The sequence below is a fragment of the Anomaloglossus baeobatrachus genome, chromosome 11 (assembly GCF_048569485.1).
Source record: "Anomaloglossus baeobatrachus isolate aAnoBae1 chromosome 11, aAnoBae1.hap1, whole genome shotgun sequence".
NCBI lineage: Eukaryota > Metazoa > Chordata > Amphibia > Anura > Aromobatidae > Anomaloglossus > Anomaloglossus baeobatrachus.
The window spans coordinates 105,600,690-105,619,620 of record NC_134363.1 but is presented as its reverse complement, the minus strand read 5'-3'; the positions used below and the strand labels follow the sequence as shown (position 1 = coordinate 105,619,620).

Sequence of the window (18,931 nt, the reverse complement as noted above, 5' to 3'; positions counted from 1 at the left end):
ACTATCGCACTCGGCATCGCAGCATCGGCCTGCGATGTCGCAGTGTGCAAAGTGCCCCTTAGTGTGTAGTTCCCTTCTGACTGTGTGCTGTGTTACTGTCATGTCTCAGGGCAAATTTGGAGATCTGATGTGGCTGGGTGAGAGGCTTCTGATTGGGGCCCTAATGTTTTCTCTTCGTGGTGCTAAAATACAAGGCCTCTTCCTTTCTGAAGCATATTTAAATTCAGAGAGAAGCATCGTGTGGACTATAAGTCCATACAGAGACCAGCTTTGCACTCTCCACAAGAAGAAACGATCCCCTATAAACTCCTGCATGTGCCAAAATGGAAACAGGAAAAATATATCTTTGTACCATGTTAGACAATAAATAGAAAATATAAAAATTGCGCGTGCTGAGTAGATGAAACCACAGGCTGATGAATAGCCCAAAGTAGGCTTAAACGCTTGATATTTGTCTTCTACTTTCTAGTAAAAATTTCAAAGGAATCAAGAACTATGGATCCTCAATTTGTATTTTGACATAGAATCTGAAAGTAAAAACTGCAGTTCATTGGTTTAACCCATCTTGAGTCATAAGTAAAAAAAATTACCTGTTTTAAACTTTCAAGATCCTTCTGATTAACCCCTTAATGACCCATGACGTACTGGGTACGTCATGGATCGTGTGCCGGTAAGCCCCGCCCCCTGCCGCCGGCAGGCGGCGGCGAGACGCGCACATATCAGCTATCAACAGCTGACGTGTGCCTGCTAGCCGCGGGTGGAATCGTTTCCACCCGCGGCCATTAACCCCTTACATTTCGCTGCCAAAGTCTTGGCAGCGATATGTATATGGGCGCCGCCATGACAGTGACTTACCCCGCCCCCACCGGAAGTCACGTGACATGATCACGTGACTTTCGGCGGTTGCCATGGTAGCACAGGGTCATGTGATGACGCCTGTAGCTAACATGACTCACTTCCTCTCAATGCCGGAATACAGCCGGCATTGAAAGTGACGCAGCAAATCTGCAGTTCTCAGCTCTGTAGCTGAGATCTGCAGATAGTGCAGAGCGATCGGATTGCTGATCGCAATAGCCCCCTAGAAGGACTAGTAAAATAAAAAAAAAGTTAAAAAAAAAGTTTTAAAAAATTTAAAAAAAATAAAAAAACCTAAAAGTTCAAATCACCCCCCTTTCACCCCATTGAAAATTAAAGGGTTAAAAAAATAAAAAATACACACATATTTGGTATCGCCACGTTCATAAATGCCCGATCTATCAAAATATAAAATCAATGAATCTGATCAGTAAACGGCGTAGCGGCAAAAAAATTCCAAAACCCCAAAATTACGTTTTTTGGTCGCCGCAAATTTTGCGCAAAATGCAATAACAGGCGATCAAAATGTAGCATCTGCGCAAAAATAGTACCGTTAAGAACGTCAGGTCGAGACGCAAAAAATAAGCCATCACTGAGCCTCAGATCCTGAAAAATGAGAACGCTACGGGTTTTGGAAAATGGCGCAAAACGTGCGCCACATTTTTTGGACAAGCTTGTGAATTTTTTTTAACCCCTTAGATACAAGTAAACCTATACATGTTTGGTGTCTACAAACTCGCACCGACCTGAGGCATCACACAGATACCTCAGTTTTACCATATAGTGAACACGGTGAATAAAATATCCCAAAAACTATTGTACAATCCCACTTTTTTTTGCAATTTTTCCGCACTTGGAATTTTTTTGCCGTTTTCCAGTACACTATATGGTAAAACTTATGGTTTCATTTAAAAGTACAACTCATCCCGCAAAAAACAAGCCCTCATATGGCAAGATTGATGGAAAAATAAAAAAGTTACGCCTCTCGGAAGAAGGGGAGCAAAAAACAAAAACGCAAAAACGGAAAGTGCCCCGGGGCTGAAGGGGTTAAAGTTATTTTAGGCTCTCCGATATTGTCATGATCTCACAACATGTCACCTATAAGCATGTGTGGATGTGTGATGTGTTAATGGTTGAATGCATTGATTCGCCAGCAGCAGTTTCCATATCCAAACTTTTCATTAAAAATGCAAGCCCTAAATAAAATATTAATCTACAAGTTCTCATTAGTAAAGATAACCGATACATATGTCATATACCATGCAAGATGTGACAAACCAGCTGATCAGTAGGACTGATAGAAGGTGGCTAAAGTTAATGATGTCTATGGCTTGTAGCTGCCTGTATTTTGCAAAACGTACTTGTATTTGATTGTCATTACGAATGAGCTTATTAATATTGTTATATATACCCAATATAATGGTAAATAAACAAAGCTTTTATACTCATTTCTTATAGGAATCTTCATTTAGTTTTCCCCTGGCTCTGTAATCGCAAAGATGTCTTCTTATGAAAAATTAGGAGTGGAATTTGGGGATCTATCTCTGCATAGTAATACGCATTTACTGTTCTGGTGTCTCAAAAAGGTTGATCAATTCCATCTTGGAGCAATACTGATGGATGTTGAGGAGAGCCATAAAATGAAATACTTAATTAACCTCTGGACATAGAGCATTGTGGGAAATATGTCGATTTGCCTTACATAATTCAGGTTTCAGCTCATATACATGACACAGATATAAAGGTGGCTGTCATTGCCTGTTTCTCCACACCTTGCCTGGAATGCAAGGAATGTCCAGGTGTAAGAAGATACCATATAAGAGAAGACCAAACCAAAGATCAGATGACATTACAGACCAGACCATCCAGCATGGATCCACCAGATGACGTCGCTCCCATCACCATCACCATGGATCCATACAATGATGTCATAGACCCGCCTACAATGACGCCTACCAATCAGCTCATGGACTAATACATTGTTCGACCCACTGACCAATGAACACATCCGGACATGCCCCTTTGCAAGGTTATATCAGAGCAAGCTCAGTTGTAATAAAGCAGAGCATGGGCTGACTTCTGTCGAGGAAAGATGAATATCCGACTGTGTCTGATCTAACTTTTCAAGCATGCACTCGACCCACACCAATTAGACTAGGCAGTAGGCAACTAGTGATCTCTGGTTAAGAGTTCACCTTAACATTATTGGTGCCCAATGTGGGGCCAGTATAGGAGAAACTCTACAATCTTGAGGACCGGCGATTGGAATGGAAGGACGTGCTGGATACCCTGATCCAAGAGTCTGATCAGCTCTTTATACGAGAACATGGTAAGTCTGCTGATTTTTATAATCTGAAGTCTTACTCGTGTGTCTCAGGGTATGTGGCACTGATTGCCTGACCGTGTCCGGTTTTTGCGATCTCTGTGACGGCAGAAGAGTTTCTCCGCTGCTGGCCATATTAATCTCGGAAGAACCGTCACATATTCAGTTGCCTGCTGTCTGTTGTTTGTATTTGTGAAGAGGGGAAATTAAGAGAGCATGTGGGTTTGTGAGTTCTGTTAATTGTCGCCTATGATATGGTTTGTGGTTCTAGTGGAGACTTAAGTAGTTAATACGGTTTGGTACAAGACCTAGAGATATAGCGCAGGTTTTAATTGGTCAGGTTAGGCACGTGTTTTTCACGGGCTCTCAAATTTGTTGATATGGTAAAGGATTTTGTCTGTGGTATAGTATACGGTTGTCGCCTGTGGTACAGTTTATGGCTCTGTAAGGAAATACGTGGGACTGCTGGTACGTGGTAATCTTGGGGCCTAGCGCAGTTTAGCGTGGAATGGCTGGTACGGATACCATTGGGGCATAGCGTTTAAGTTGCGCATTGTGGCTGGTACGTGGTAGTCTTGGGGCCTAACGCTGGACGTGAAATGGCTGGTACGGATACCATTGGGGCTTAGCGCAAGCTTGGGTGATATAATTGGTATGAGGTGTCTTGGGGTCTAGAAAAAGCGCTGGACGTGAATCGGCTGGTACGGGCACCTTGTAACCAGGGGTGACACCATTGGTGTCTTTATGAATTATGGACCATGTAGAAACTGGGCAGGGACACCGTGACGAGGCGCCTGCTGCAGACTTAACAAAACTTTACTTAGTGTTCAAGTTGTGTGTCAGTTGTGAGTCATCTAGTCCTGTGTTTGTTTGTTGGTTTTGTTGATATTGTTTATCTTGAGAGAAAGATGGTGAAATTGATGAAGTTGTGTGTAGTTGTGGTCGGAAAAAATCCGGATGAGTGGAATGTGTTGAGATGTGGGGACTCTAGGCCGCAATCCTGTGATAAACCATGTGCTAGTCATGGACGCAGACATTTTAGGTAAGATTTTAAAATGGTGGACGAAGCACATGGCTACAGCATGATTGAGACAAAGAAAACAAAGTGAGTCAGGGGTTTGTGTGAAGAAGACCATGTGCTCTGTAAATGTTTGAGCAATGGATTGGATGGAGTACTATATACTTAGACCGAAAAATAAGTGTTTTTATCTATAATTAGACTTAGATCTAGGACATATGTGTGTGTGTATAAATATATATATATATGTATAAGTACAGACTATAGAAAATGGGGAGACAGAGTTTGAGCAGATGTGAGGTCAGTTTTCCCTTTTCTCTGCCACATGTTCCTACAGATTTTAAAATGGTGGATGAAGCACATGGCTGAATGGAGTAGTACATACTTAGACAGAAAAATTAGTGTTTTTAACTGTAGTTGGACCAGGACTGTGGATATGTAAATCTGTGTGTATATGTATAGAGTATGGAATATAGGCAGGAAGGATAATTGGTTAAACTTGTAAGTTTAGCAGAAGTAAAATCAGCTTCTCCCTTCCCCCTCTCATGTGGTTCAACCGCCCTTACACAAAGAAGCCATGTGCTATTCTGGCAGTGGCCATTTTGTTAGTAAATCTGTATGGAGCCCTCCAGTGAAGTTGACAAAACTGCTCTCACTGAATATCCTATGAAGTGTTAGTAAATGTTTATAGTACCTCCTGCAGCTGAAGAAGCCTCTTTCCATATGGTTTTGGGGGGAGGAGAAATCTTAAAAGCTTGTGGAACAGGGTTTTTTTGTCTCCCTTTGCAATCTATTGTGAGAGCAGCCCAAAAGAAAAAAAAAATAGGGGCTTCCTGCATTTAATTCATTGCAAATTATATTGGAAAAAGGTCATTGACAGTAGTTTTATTTTACTAATTTTATCCCAAAGAAATAAAAGTTAACTGTGGACATGTTTAGATTCATTCATAGCTTTTCAAGCATAGAAGTCTGTTAGATAATTTTTCTATGGCAAATCAACATTTTGTTTTCCTACATGGCCAGTTTATTTGTTCTAGATTCTTTTATCCCTTCAAGTTATAGGACAGTATCACAGAGATACTGATGATCTCCTCAATGTTTCAAATATGAACACCTCTACATCCAATATCCAGAGGTTGTGCTACGTTATTATTATAGTTAATAATAATAATAATAATAATTTATTAATAATTACAATAATTTGATTTAAGGAATGTGGATTATTTATGGAATTCTGTGTTTTATATTTAATGTATTGAATAATCTGCTTTCTTTTTATAGAAAGAATGATTGCAGTGCAGATTTCTGTGGTCCAAGCAAAGGTTATAAAAGCCATTGAAAGGGTTTTCCATTATTAAGTTACAGATAAAAACAATATTTCTGCTGTTCCTGATTAGGTACAATCTATACAATGTGACTTTTCTGCCTAAATGTAGAGCTCCGGGGCCACACACTTTTTGAATCTAATTATGTTTTGGATAATAGATTCAAAAAGGGGGGGAAAGATGATGCAGAAAGTCACACATTATTTAAGGTTTTAATTTGTTCATCGATTGGGTTTTTCTATTAAGTGTTCTTTATATTTTTATCTGTAAGGAGGATACAGCAGACAGACATATCTCATGATTGCTCTGATGTAACAAGAATTGTCAGGTTTTAAACATGTCTCAGATGAGCCCATTGCTAATGCAGATTTTGAGTTTTATCGTAGATGGATCCAGATACCAAGATGCTGGTTGATTCTACACTGGATATGCTGAGGTTACGCAACATGAGGTATTAAAAATCAAACCACTCCCATAGGAGAACGAGTTGAAGATTTGCGATCACTGTGGTTTGTAGAGCGGAAAGGGGTAAGATAGTCAAAATGTGGATATAGGCAGCAGCCGGAGGAGATGCTCGCACAGGTGCACAACAAAGAAGCAGTGAATGGGCCGAGAGTTGAGAGTCCTTATACAAAGCAGACCAGTACCTCGGTGGCTCCTGTCACGTCGTCCGTGACATTGGTCACTCCTTGTGTTCTTAAATCCTTACAGGAACAAGCGATTCAGCAAGGAACGGAGTGTGAGACGCAGGGAGCCAGTGACTGAGGAAGGTCTGTGGATAAAGGGCGGTAAGCTTTCTCTGCCGTGAGCGCTCTACTCAATAATGGCCCAGGTAACCCATGTGACAAAGGTGTTGGGATGGACAAGATATGGGCGGCACCACTGCTCAGTACCTAGGTGGCCAGACACCTCCAGTCTTGTAAGACGTGTGCCTATTAAGGTAGAAAAAAACTGTAAAGACCTCGTAGCAACACCCCCCTCATCCGCTCTACTGCTCTGGTGATTGCAGATTAGTCATATACATCTACCATGAGTAGGTTTATATGAGTTTTGTGCGTGTTGTGTGAATTTCTTTTCAGGTCTGCTCTGAAACATATCCAGTGTGGAAAACATTACTGCTGAAAAACTCATGGTGCTGGTGGTATGTAAAGATGGAGTTCCTAAAAAGTGGTAAAAGTACATATCCTATAGCAGAGGTCATTATAGAGGTCAGTACCTGATGAACCCATCTGCCATTGTGAAGAGGGGAGAAACGCGTTGCGCTTCTTTCATGCTAAGTGTCTGATAAATATGCGTTTATTTTATTAGCCTGAGTGTGAATTGGACAGTGGAGGGTCTGTGATTGGACGAGATTTCCTCATGACTTTACCTGGCCTTATTATTATATTTATACAGTGGGTACATGTTATACATGTGAGATATTTAATTTATTTTAGGGTTTGGTCCTTCAATTTTGCTGTATCATATTGATTTAAGCTACCAAACAGCTATGTAAAATACAGAGTTTGAATATGTAATCTTTGGGAATTAATTGGATTTATATAATTGCATAGTGACGCCTCTTTATCCCCTGTATCTCACGGTTTTCTATATTCCCTCACTGATAGGGAGGGTGAGCCGTCGGTGAGCGGGGGCGCCAATTCGCCTTATAGGGTGCCGACCTCCGCTGCGAGGTAGGGAGAGTTTAGGGCTATTGCCCCAATCCCTGCCCCCTCCTTTATTGGAATATTTAATTGTGTCTATAGTCACATGGGTGGATGTTGTTTGGAATTTTAATGATTATAACATAAACATGTAACGATCCACAAGATAATGGTGAACGCTGCAAATCATGTAACAAATGTTCGTTTTCCTTTAATAATTAGATCTTTATATAAGGTATTTTTGGTTTAGTACCTAGAACGTGATTATATATCTCACAGATACTGCAGATACAGTGTGATATCCTGACCAGTGATGTATGAGCCGTATACAACTGCCTATATAGTGTGTTAAACATGTGTATCCTCCAATTCCAGATCCTAAATCAGTGTTAGGAGCACGTGGTCTCCAGCCAGGAGACTGGGTGATCCTAAAAAGACAAGTCAGAATGATCCCTGAGTCAGAATCAGGTGGACCGATCCAGCTTTTCCCAACCACAGCGACTTCCATGAAGCTTGAGGGAAAACCCACACAACAGCGACTGTAAAGAGTCCATCGTACCAGCAGAATGAGGGTCACCTAGTGCTGGACTATCTCACATAGAACCTTATGGAGAATTTCTAGATTGGGGATGATACATGGGAAATAACGATAAGGGAACATTGGGTACAGGAACATTACACAAATAAGGGCTCATGGTGGAAAAAAACATTATCTGACCTGAACCAATCAATTATTTTAAGGGTTTAAGTGACTTTTTAAGGATAATATACATTTGTAGGTAACTGGTATTGTTTTATTTGTTGGTATTTGAAGCCGTAAAAGTGCTACTCTGTGTTACTGAAGGTAATCGGATCCATGTGTAAGGGAAATCTTGTTAAAGGCCTCCTGGTGGTAGATTATAGACCAGAGACAAGAAGAGATCCATTAGTGTTGTGATACAATCAGGTGTATTCGGGTAGAAAAGTCTCGAAGACGAGGACAGCACTCAGATATTGACTGAGATTCAGTCTTTCAGAAACAGTAACGCTAAAAGCTGCAGCATAACAGTAAGAAGCTTATTCTTACAATTGCCTTACTCTTTCTTATCGATTAATCTCAAAATCTTCGGTATTAAATAGTCTGTTCTAAGGACTGGTTCGTTACCTGTGCCTCTGTGAACTGTGTGTGCGGGATGTGATCAACTCTCTGATTAGCAGTCTGTACCAGCGGGGGCAAAGGCTTAGCATTGCTTGTATAGCGGATAGAAAAATGAAAAAGTTGCAGTTAAAGCATTAGAGCTGATGTGTTAGAGGACCACGGTAGGGTCAGAAGGTTAATAAAGTATTTAGGGGGGACTGTTGAGGAGAGCCATAAAATGAAATACTTAATTAACCTCTGGACATAGAGCATTGTGGGAAATATGTCGATTTGCCTTACATAATTCAGGTTTCAGATCATATACATGACACAGATATAAAGGTGGCTGTCATTGCCTGTTTCTCCACACCTTGCCTGGAATGCAAGGAATGTCCAGGTGTAAGAAGATACCATATAAGAGAAGACCAAACCAAAGATCAGATGACATTACAGACCAGACCATCCAGCATGGATCCACCAGATGACGTCGCTCCCATCACCATCACCTCACCATGGATTCATCCAATGATGTCATAGACCCGCCTACAATGACACCTACCAATCAGCTCATGGACTAATACATTGTTCGACCTACTGACCAATGAACACATCCGGACATGCCCCTTTGCAAGGTTATATCAGAGCAAGCTCAGTTGTAATAAAGCAGAGCATGGGCTGACTTCTGTCGAGGAAAGATGAATATCCGACTGTGTCTGATCTCATTTTTCAAGCATGCACTCGACCCACACCAATTAGACCAGGCAGTAGGCAACTAGTGATCTCTGGTTAAGAGTTCACCTTAACAATGGATATTCTTGTTACTCCACTTTCTTATAAATATATGGTACGACTATAAAGCTAATAAAGATATATGCATAGCATTATGACCGTAAAGTTAGGTTTTATTGTGAAATAAAAAAATTTCACTCCTATAACATGATATACCTTCATCGATTCATGCTGCATATGTAGCATCCCTGAAGCCACCAGGGAGCTACAAGGTACTGCATCCCCACCAGGATGGAGGGCCTACCCCCAGGGACCCAGACCACTAGTGCGGTAACAACAAAAACATTCCAGTTAATCCCTGTTTTTTCCCCAAATTACCCATAGACTGGTGCCAGACTAGGGTTGGACCTAATGGATGGCTACTTAGAGGTGGAGCCAATCCAGTCCACTAGACCACCAGGTGGGAGGAGCAGACAGTGGACAGAGAGAGTTGAGAGTTGTCGTCAGTGACGGACAGACAGAGAGAGCGAGTGGAAGCACTGACAGGAGTGTGACGGTGACCTGAGGGCCCAGGCGTTTGGCTGCCGGTGGAGTATGGTGGAGTGCTCCTGGAACCATAGCACCGACGGGGTACAGAATGCTAGGTCAGGCAAACGCACCAGGCAAACCTGATAAAATATGCACAGTGAGGGGAACATGAAGGACCTCAATGACCTTGATGTTCGGGACTCAGTAGCAACGAGAGAACCGGGGAACGGGACCAGACACTCCGACCCCACAGGGTTCACACTACCGTCATACGGACTACCATTGAGAGAATACCAGGAGGGGACCCCCAGATGATTCAAGCCACGGGGACCCACCAACCAAAAAGATATGCAGGGGAAAGAAGCCACCAGGTCACTAAGCCGGCACTGGAACTAAGGGGACCAATGGTCAACACCATCCTTTATCGGGTGACCAGTTTCCATCTAACTGTGAGTAAAGGAACCAGTTATACTGCAACTCCTTGTGTGGCCTACCTTCTTTCTACACCCATTCACATCACCTATCTTCTGGGACCTGGCCCAGCTGGCAGAGGGCTTAACATCCAGGCTGCCACCAACACCAGCCCCAGTAGTGAGAACTGTGCAGCGGCGGCTCCATCCATATAGCCGCAACTTGCAAGTGGCGTCACATTATAAACTTTCATTTAATCTCCCCTGTAAATATACTCCTTTTAAAAAGCATCCCCAGGACACGGAACTGGGCAACGGCAACCAAGTGACATCTCCCCAGCAATACACCGCCTGAGACCAAGTACCCCATAGCCCTGGGTGGCACACATGCACGTACATTATATACATTGAATTCCCAATAACACATAGAATCATGATCTCACCCTAATGTGCACTTGCTCGTGCACATATTCCCCATTGATCTGCAGTACATGGTCTCCATCTTTAAGTCCTGCAAGATGAGCTGGTCCTCCAGGAACAACTTGGCGGATAACATGGCCATCTTGTTCTATCTCCATGCGCAAATGGAATCCAAAATTGCCATCTGCATTTTTCCTCAGCACACACACTCGAGCTGCCGGCTCAGGGTTTGTACCTTTTAAAGAAAGAATAATTTATATTTCATTTGGCATTGAAAAAGAAAATGAATTACATTAAAATTTACCCACCTTACAAATGTGAGTGTTACAGTGCCACCTAAAAAGATGTAGATTTGTGCCTACCAAAATAGCAACCACACAGTAAGAGCCTGAAGGAGGATGCTCGCTACCCTCCTACCAAATTTGTGGCCATGGTGTTGAGTTGAAAATTGTAAGACTTTGTTTTGTTCCTCTATGTTATAGATGGCCCATTGCTGACATGACATCCCTTGTATTTAGTGCAACGCAATGATTTTGATATTTTATTTCACTTTGATCCTGTCTTTTATAAATACATTCTACTACATTTTACATGAAGCTCGCCATTTCCCCTCTATTCTGCTCCTGCATTGCCGCCTACACTTGTATGAGAAAGCTACATTCACTCGGGTTGATTACATTTCTTGACTGTCCATTGTACAGGTTGACTTTGGCAAAGCAGTTATTTATCTTTGTAGAATTTAGGGGTATCTATCTCTTGTGAACATGTACCTTTATGGTTGAGATTGTTTTTCCTTCATAAGCACTATTACTATTACCCATTGATTACTGTATCTTACATGCTCGTACTATGTACATTACTGTGTTCCTAGATGTACACAAGTATTTATCGGATTATTCCTGTTTCCACTCATCCCCTCTTTGTATGGATATAAATGATATATGTAAAACCATGTATTAGTAAAAGGTGATTCTAGTCTTTGTTTTGGATATGTCAGCACATGGTTTCTTTAGTGTTTGCTTAATAGGTAACTAAACCTTGAAGATCTTTTGCAAATTTGGCAGACACTTTAATTGCCTTCATAGCCTATTAGTGATGGATGCTTTGCACTTCTTGGGCATCTAGGTATTCGCGGAGCTCAGCCGAGCAAGGACACAACACACAGGCTCACTTCATTGCATGATGTGAGCTGGCATGGTTAAAACAATGTTTTCGGATGTAATGTGTCAAAAAATTGCTGCTGACATCACTCTTTGGTGCCGCATAGGCGACTGACAGCATTGGCGGAAACTGGTAAGTACTCCAGTAGAGCTGAAGACACCAAAGATTTATTATAATTATGAGAAGAAAGAAAATTTAAGGAACACGTATGGGGAGAGAGGGTGAGGAGTCATGTATACAGACACAGTATAGGGAGCGAGGGGATAGGATTAGTGCGGACACAGTATGTAGAGCAAGGGGGATGGACGCAGACACAATATGGAGAACAAGGGGGCAATGTATGCAGACACAGAATGGAGAGCAATAGAGGATGGGCGCAGACACAGTATGAGGAGAAAGGGGGGAAATATATGTGGACACAATATAGCGAGTGAGGGGGGAATGCATGCGGACACAGTGTGGAGAGTGAGTCAGTTTTGTGCACACAGTATGACAAGTGAGGGGTGTTGGCTACAGACACAGTATGAGGAATGGGGGGGATATATACAGACAGTATGGGTGAGAGGGATGGGTATGGACACAGTATGAGGAGTAATTGGTGAATGTATGCTGACACAGTATTGAGCGTGACAGGTGATGGGTAAGGACACAAATTGAGGAGTAAGGGATAGATGAATGTGGACGCAATATGGAGAACAAGGGGGGAATATATGTGAACATAGTATGGGGCGTGAGGGGGGATAGGTGCAGACATAGTATGAAGAATGAGGGAGGATTGGTGCAGACACAATATGAAGTGTGACAGGGAAATGGGTGTGGGCACAGTAAGAGGAGTTAACAGGAATAGGTACGGGTGTCGCGGGCGGAGGAGGGGACGCCGCGCTCTCCCACTGCTCGGGTCCGGCTGCCGCGGCTGCTGCGGCCTGCCGCTGCTCGGTGGCTCGAGCGATGGGCCGGATCCCGGGGACTCGAGCGGCGTTCCTCGTCCGTGAGTGAAAGGGGGTTTTTGGGTGTGGGGATTGTTTATTGTCCGTGACGCCACCCACGGTTGTGGTGATTTGTTGACACCACCGCTGCTCTGTATGGGGATCCCGGGAGGGATGGTATGGAGCAGCCAGTTGTTGTGTTGCCCCTCCGTGGGTAGGGGTTGGTGATCCCGGGGCCCAGTGATGAGGTGGGAGATGCAGGGCTTGGTGGGCGCAGGGACGCGGGGGCAGCGCTGTGCCTTGCGGCACTGTGGTACTCACTCAGCCTGAGACGATGACACAGTTCTCGGTAAAACACACGGCTGGAAAGACGGTTCCCACGGACGGCTGCACTTGCTTTCCCCAGTAGGTGACGGTCCCTCTGTCCTGCACCTATGATGATAATGGTTGCGATGGGTTCCCACCGGTAACCCGCTCCCCGGCTTGGATATGGGCCGGAGGAGCCCTACTTTGCCCGCAGGCGCTGGCCCTGAGAAACTGGTGCCCTGGCGGTGGCGGTGTCTCTCCGTTAGGGTTGGACTGTTGCCTTCAATCGGGACTTGCTTGTTGGGAGACAGACGTCCCCTTTACTGACGGATTTGGCAAATTATGGCGACTCCTAGCCTTGCCGGGATCCGAAAGGCCCCTGCCCTGGTGCTGACTGTTCTTCGTATACTGCTCCAGACCGCCGGGTCACTACCCGTCCGCGGTCCTTCCAGCAACCTCCGAGCAGTTCCCCTGCAGACTATCACCGCCGTCTGCTGACCTTGCTGTCACTGTCCGGGGCACACACCCGGACCAACTTCAGGCTTTCTTCACTGTCCCTTTTACTCCTTTTCTCCTCTACCACTTCACTTCCTTCTACTTCACTCCCTAAACTGCACTCTGTTCTGCTTCCTGTCCCAACTCTATCTGCCTGGTTCTTCCCGCCTCCAGGGCTGTGTACTCCTCGGTGGGCGGAGCCAACCGCCTGGCCCACCCCCTGGTGTAAACATCAGCCCCTGGAGGAAGGCAACAGGGATTTTTGGTTAGCTTTGGTGTTCCTAACTGGGGTGTAGGGTGTGGTGGTGTGATGACCTGTGACCCCTGGCTTGCCCAGGGCGTCACACGGGCACAGTATGAAGAGTGAGGGCGGATGGATGCCGACACAGTGAGAGGGAGGGTGTTTGTGGACACCATATGTGGATTAAGATGGATATGGGTGCAGACACAGTATTTGGAGTGAGGGGGAGGGGGTATGTGGACACAGTATTTGGAGTGAGGATTGGATGTGTGTGGACACTGTATAGTGGTATGGTAAGTGAGGATGGATGAGGGTGTGACAAGCCATGAAACTCCGTCCACACTCCAGTCACTCACAGAGACTGGGGTCCACCTCGGTGATGTGGGGTCAACTGGAAGTTGACGTGACACCACCGTATCTCAGTGGTCATGGAAATCATGAGTCACGTGATGGGGACGAGTGGCCCGCAATAGTGTGCTGAAAGGCACAATAGACTACACAAGGTATTTGAGAAAAGCCTTCTTTATAAGCTTTACATTGATGTGGCGACTATGCTGTGTAGTGGACCACCCCTTTACATTTAATGTGAATAATTAAGATTTGGTTTCAATCTGTTGAATCTATCATTGATCCATCAGCAATATGAGCCATGATACACATGGAGGCAGTGCTATCACACTGTCTAAATACTTGCATAGTAGTCAAGAATTTGTAAACCAAAACGAGGAGTGGAAGAATCAATGGAAAAGTAGAATAGAAACAAGTGCATCAATTCTGCATTTTTTACCCACTTCTGGTTTTGTCTTACAAATACTCAGGTAAAACAACTCACCAAATACTCAATATATGCTCTTAAGGCCGCTTTAAACGCTGCGACATCGCTCAAGCGATCTCGTTGGGGTCACGGAATTTGTGACGCACATCCGGTCGCTTTAGAGATGCCGTTGCGTGTGACACCTATGAGCGATATTGCATCATCGCAAAAACGTGCAAAATCGCTCATCAGTGACATGGGGGTCCATTCTCGATTATCGCTGCTGCTGCAGTAACGATGTAGTTTGTCATTCCTGCGGCAGCACACATCGCTTACCTGCCTCCCGCCTGCAATGCGGAAGGAAGGAGGTGGGTGGGATGTTACGTCCAGCTCATCTCCGCCCCTCCGCTTCTAGTGGGCGACGGTTCAGTGACGCAGCTGTGACGTCGCTGTGACGCTGAACGAAAGGAGGCGGTTCGCCGGTCACAGTGACGTCGTAGGGCAGGTAAGTAGTGTGACGGGTCTGGGCAATGTTGGGCACCACGGGCAGCGATTTGCCCCTGTCGCACAACCGATGGGGGCGGGTACCCACGCTAGCAATATTGGTCACGATATCGCAGCATGTAAAGCGGCCTTTAGCCTAAGGCCGTGTTCACACATTGCATTAATACTGTTTTTTGCTTTATGCAGATGTCCACACCAAACTATGCAATACTAATCTTCTCTGATTATTGCATTTGTGCTGCAATTGTTATGCCTTTTCTGCCTTATTTTCTGCGTATTTGTTGTAGATGTGAAGCCACGTTTTATAATACAGAAACGTTTTGATTCTGCACTTCAAAAAGTAACTGCAGGTTTTTCCATGCTTTTTTTAGGGTCCACATAGAAGCCTCTGAAGAAAAATAAGCAGCAAAACCGCAGAGTTCAGCGGCATCTTTAGAAGTACAGTGGGTGACATTTTCAGAAAATCCCATCCACTTTGCTTGGTCAGTTAAACACATCAGAATTTATGTGCAAAAAAAGCAGCAGAAAAAAACAGCATATACGCTACATGTGAACGTGGCCTAAGTTTCCAAGCAAAGTGGATGTGATTTCATGAAATCTCCACGTTTGATGCACTTTTGTATTGTGCGGTTTGGGTGCTTTTTTTTGCTATAGGCTTCTATCTGGAGCCTGAAGAAAAGTAAGTAAAAATAAAATGTTGTTGAATTTTTAAATGCAGAATTAAAGGTTTTCTGTAATATTAAATTTAGTAGTATTAAAATAGCATTAAAAATCTAGATTCAAATTTGCACCAAAAAAAAAAAAAAGCATCAAACAAGGCTGAAAACTCAGCAAACACAGTAATCAGAGAAGATTGTTCTTGTGTTGTGTGGTCCAGACACCTGGAGAACACATGTAGAAAATAGCTGTAAAAAAAATGCAGCATTTAAGATAAATGTGTACTCGGCCTCAGTGTTACATTTTTATTACATTTTTTATTTAATAGAGAAAAATAATCTATCACGCCATTTTTTTTTACACCATTTACCAATCACCATAAATAATCTCTCATCTCTGTGTTGTGCGGGTTGTTACGATTATAGGAACACCAAATATGTCCATGTTTTTTGCTGATTTGTGAGGTTTATTATTTCTTAAAAAGCACCTTAAAAATGACATTGTAATTTTTTTTATTATTTTTTAGTTATTTTATAGGAAGAAAAAAAAATATCTTTTACTCTCTCTATAGAATACAGGATATAGAAATACACTGCTGTATACAGTGTATCTCTATGTACCCGTATAAGGCTGGTTTCAGATCAGCGTTTTTCTGCCGGTCAGCAAAAAAAAACGCAAAACACATGTTACCGGATCCGTTGTCTGTTCAATGCAATGTCAATGGACTTGCGGCAAGATGCGTTTGCATGCGTTTGTGTGTGTGTCTCTCTCTCTATCTCTCTCTCCTCTCTCTTCCTTCTCCTCTCTCTTCTTCCTCCTCTCTCTCTTTCTCTCTCCTCTCTCTCTCTTCTCACTCTCTCTCCTCTCTCTCTCCTCCCTCCTCTCCCTGTCTCTCCTCTATCTCTTTCTCTCCCCTCTCTCTCTCCCCTCTCTCTCTCCTCTTTCCTCTCTCTCCTCTCTCTCTCCTCTCTATCTCCTCTCTCTCTCTTTCTCTCTCCTCTCTCCCCTCTCTTTCTCTCCCCTCTCTCTCCTCTTTCCTCTTTCTCCTCTCTCTCTCCTCTCTATCTCCTCTCTCTCTTTCTCTCTCCTCTCTCTCCCCTCTCTTTCTCTCTCCTCTCTCTCTCCTCTCTCCCTCCCCTCTCTCTTTCTCTCTCCTCTCACTCTCTTTCTCTCTCTTCTCTCTCCCCTCTCTCTCTCTCCTCTCTCTCTCCCCTCTCTCTCTTTTCTCTCTCTCCTCTCCCTCCCCCCTCTCTCTCCTCTCTCTCTCCCCTCTCTCTTTCTCTCTCCTCTCACTCTCTTTCTCTCTCCCCCCTCTCTCTCTCCTCTCTCTCTCTCCTCTCTCACACTCTCTCTCTTTCTCTCTCCTCTCACTCTCTTTCTCTCTCCCCCCTCTCTCTCTCCTCTCTCTCTCCTCTCTCTCCCCTCTCTCTTCCTCTCTCCTCTCAATCTCTTTCTCTCTCCTCTCCCTCCCCCTTCTCTCTCTCTCCTCTCTCTCTCTCCTCTCTCAATCTCTTTCTCTCTCCTCTCCCTCCCCTTCTCTCTCTCTCCTCTCTCTCTCTCCTCTCTCAATCTCTTTCTCTCTCCTCTCCCTTCCTCCTCTCTCTCTCTCCTCTCTCTCCCCTCTCTCTTTCTCTCTCCTCTCACTCTCTTTCTCTCTCCTCTCTCTCCCCTCTCTCTCTCCTCTCTCCCCCTCCTCTCTCTCCTCATAAACTGCAAGTCCCAGGATCCGGTAACATGTGTTTTGCGTTTTTTTGCCGACCGGCAGAAAAACACTGATGTGAAACCAGCCTAACTTGACTGTGGGGTAACAGCCTGCACTCCAGCTTCAAGTATACAAAATTCTCTCTGTGACTTTACCAGAGCCTGATCTCCTTGTGTTTAATATTAAAGATTGTCGGTTTCAATCCTGGTGGGAGGGAAATGAAAACATTGTTTTACATGTTTGCAATTGTTTCACATTATGTTTTTTCAAATTCTGTAGACAAACAAGTGTTTCAAAGTGAATCCCCACTTCTTCATCAGGAAATGCACCGAATTACAAAACACTGGCAATTGTCCTATTTAAAGGGTAAGAACACACTTTGCTTTTTACCTGCTTTTTTGCTGCTTTTTCAACTGCAGCATTTAATGCCAAAATGGACGTGTTCTGCTTTTCAAGTAAAGTCTATGGGAATTTGGTTTTCTAAACCGATGTCAATTGTTTTTGCCATTTGGGTTTTGCACTGCAAAGCTGAGTTTTTGACCAAATTTCTGCCACAAAAAGGCTGCAGTTTGAACTGCATAGTGCGGTTTAGAAAACCAAATTCCCATAGACTTTGCTTGAAAAGCAGAATACATCCATTTTAACGCTGCAGTTGAAAAAGCAGCAAAAAAGCAGGTAAAAAGCAAAGTGTGTTCTTACCCTAATAGAAGCAAAAAAATAAAAAACAAGAGAAAGAGCACCAAATGAATTGAGCCAGGGTTCAAGGCAGTCCTGCTCTGATGTTTGTAATGCATAAAGACATAAAACTTTATTAATAAAATAAATAAGTAAATGATTGATATATGTTTAAGAAGAGAAGAAAAAGAATAAAAAATAAGAAGATCTAAGTGAGCGAGAGCTAGATTTGAACTTATATCTAGTAATATTGTGTCAGCACTGCTACATCAGTGCTATACAGAAGTATCAGATTCAATTATCAGATCTAGGTCAGCAATATAAAATACCAATATTGGAGCTGAAATTATTAAATAAGGATTATCTTGGTGAAAAAAATGTATAATATATATACAGAAAAGTGTGACAGCGAAGAACAAAAATTATACTGTGTATTCACAAAAAAAGTGGTGTATAACAAAAGGGAGGGGGTGGACATGTGTAAAAAATAAAAGTGAAAGCTACTAAGTCTAGTTTCACACTTGCGTTGTTCGGCATCCGTCGCATTGTGTTGTGTGACAAATGCAATGAATGAGTTGCATATAGTGGCACAACTGATGCGACAGATCCTGTAAAACAACGGAATCCGTTACAGCTTTTTTTTTTAGCAATTTACTCATATGAGCATGCGCAGTTGTGTAAAGACGAATCCGTCACAGGAATCCGTCAAATGACGGATTCCAACGGATTCCGCCACCATAGGCTTCCATTATAAAAATGAAGGACGCCGACGGAATCCAGCACATTGCGGTTTTTTTACGCTCTGGGAAGCGCAGAAAAACGCTACATGCTGCATTCTTTCCGACCAGTGGATGCAACGCAGCGTCTGCTGGCGGATAAAACATAAGGCCATCTGTCGCAATGCGTCATAAATACAAGTCAATGGGAAACAGCAGACATCCGTTAATGGATAGCACGGTTTCCCAGAGTGGCGGATTGCGACGGGTGCCAAATAACGCAAGTGTGAAAGTACCCTAAGTCAGAGTTTGGTAGTTCGAATGCACAATATACACCGTAAGGAGACAATATTGATGGAACACGGGAAAGGTTATGATAATAACTACATCGCTCCCTCCATAGAAAGTGAGAGCTCACAAGTTCAA

At 43.5% G+C, this 18,931-nt stretch overlaps 1 protein-coding gene across 1 annotated transcript in view; it reads right to left on the bottom strand.

Annotated features, from left to right (window-relative positions):
• Positions 1-18,931, bottom strand: part of NHERF4 (NHERF family PDZ scaffold protein 4) — a 131,586-nt gene that overhangs the window by 71,782 nt on the left and 40,873 nt on the right. The window contains exon 4 of the mRNA XM_075327664.1: positions 10,392-10,603. Coding sequence (XP_075183779.1) covers positions 10,392-10,603 — 212 coding nt within the window. The remainder of the gene's footprint in view (positions 1-10,391; positions 10,604-18,931) is intronic.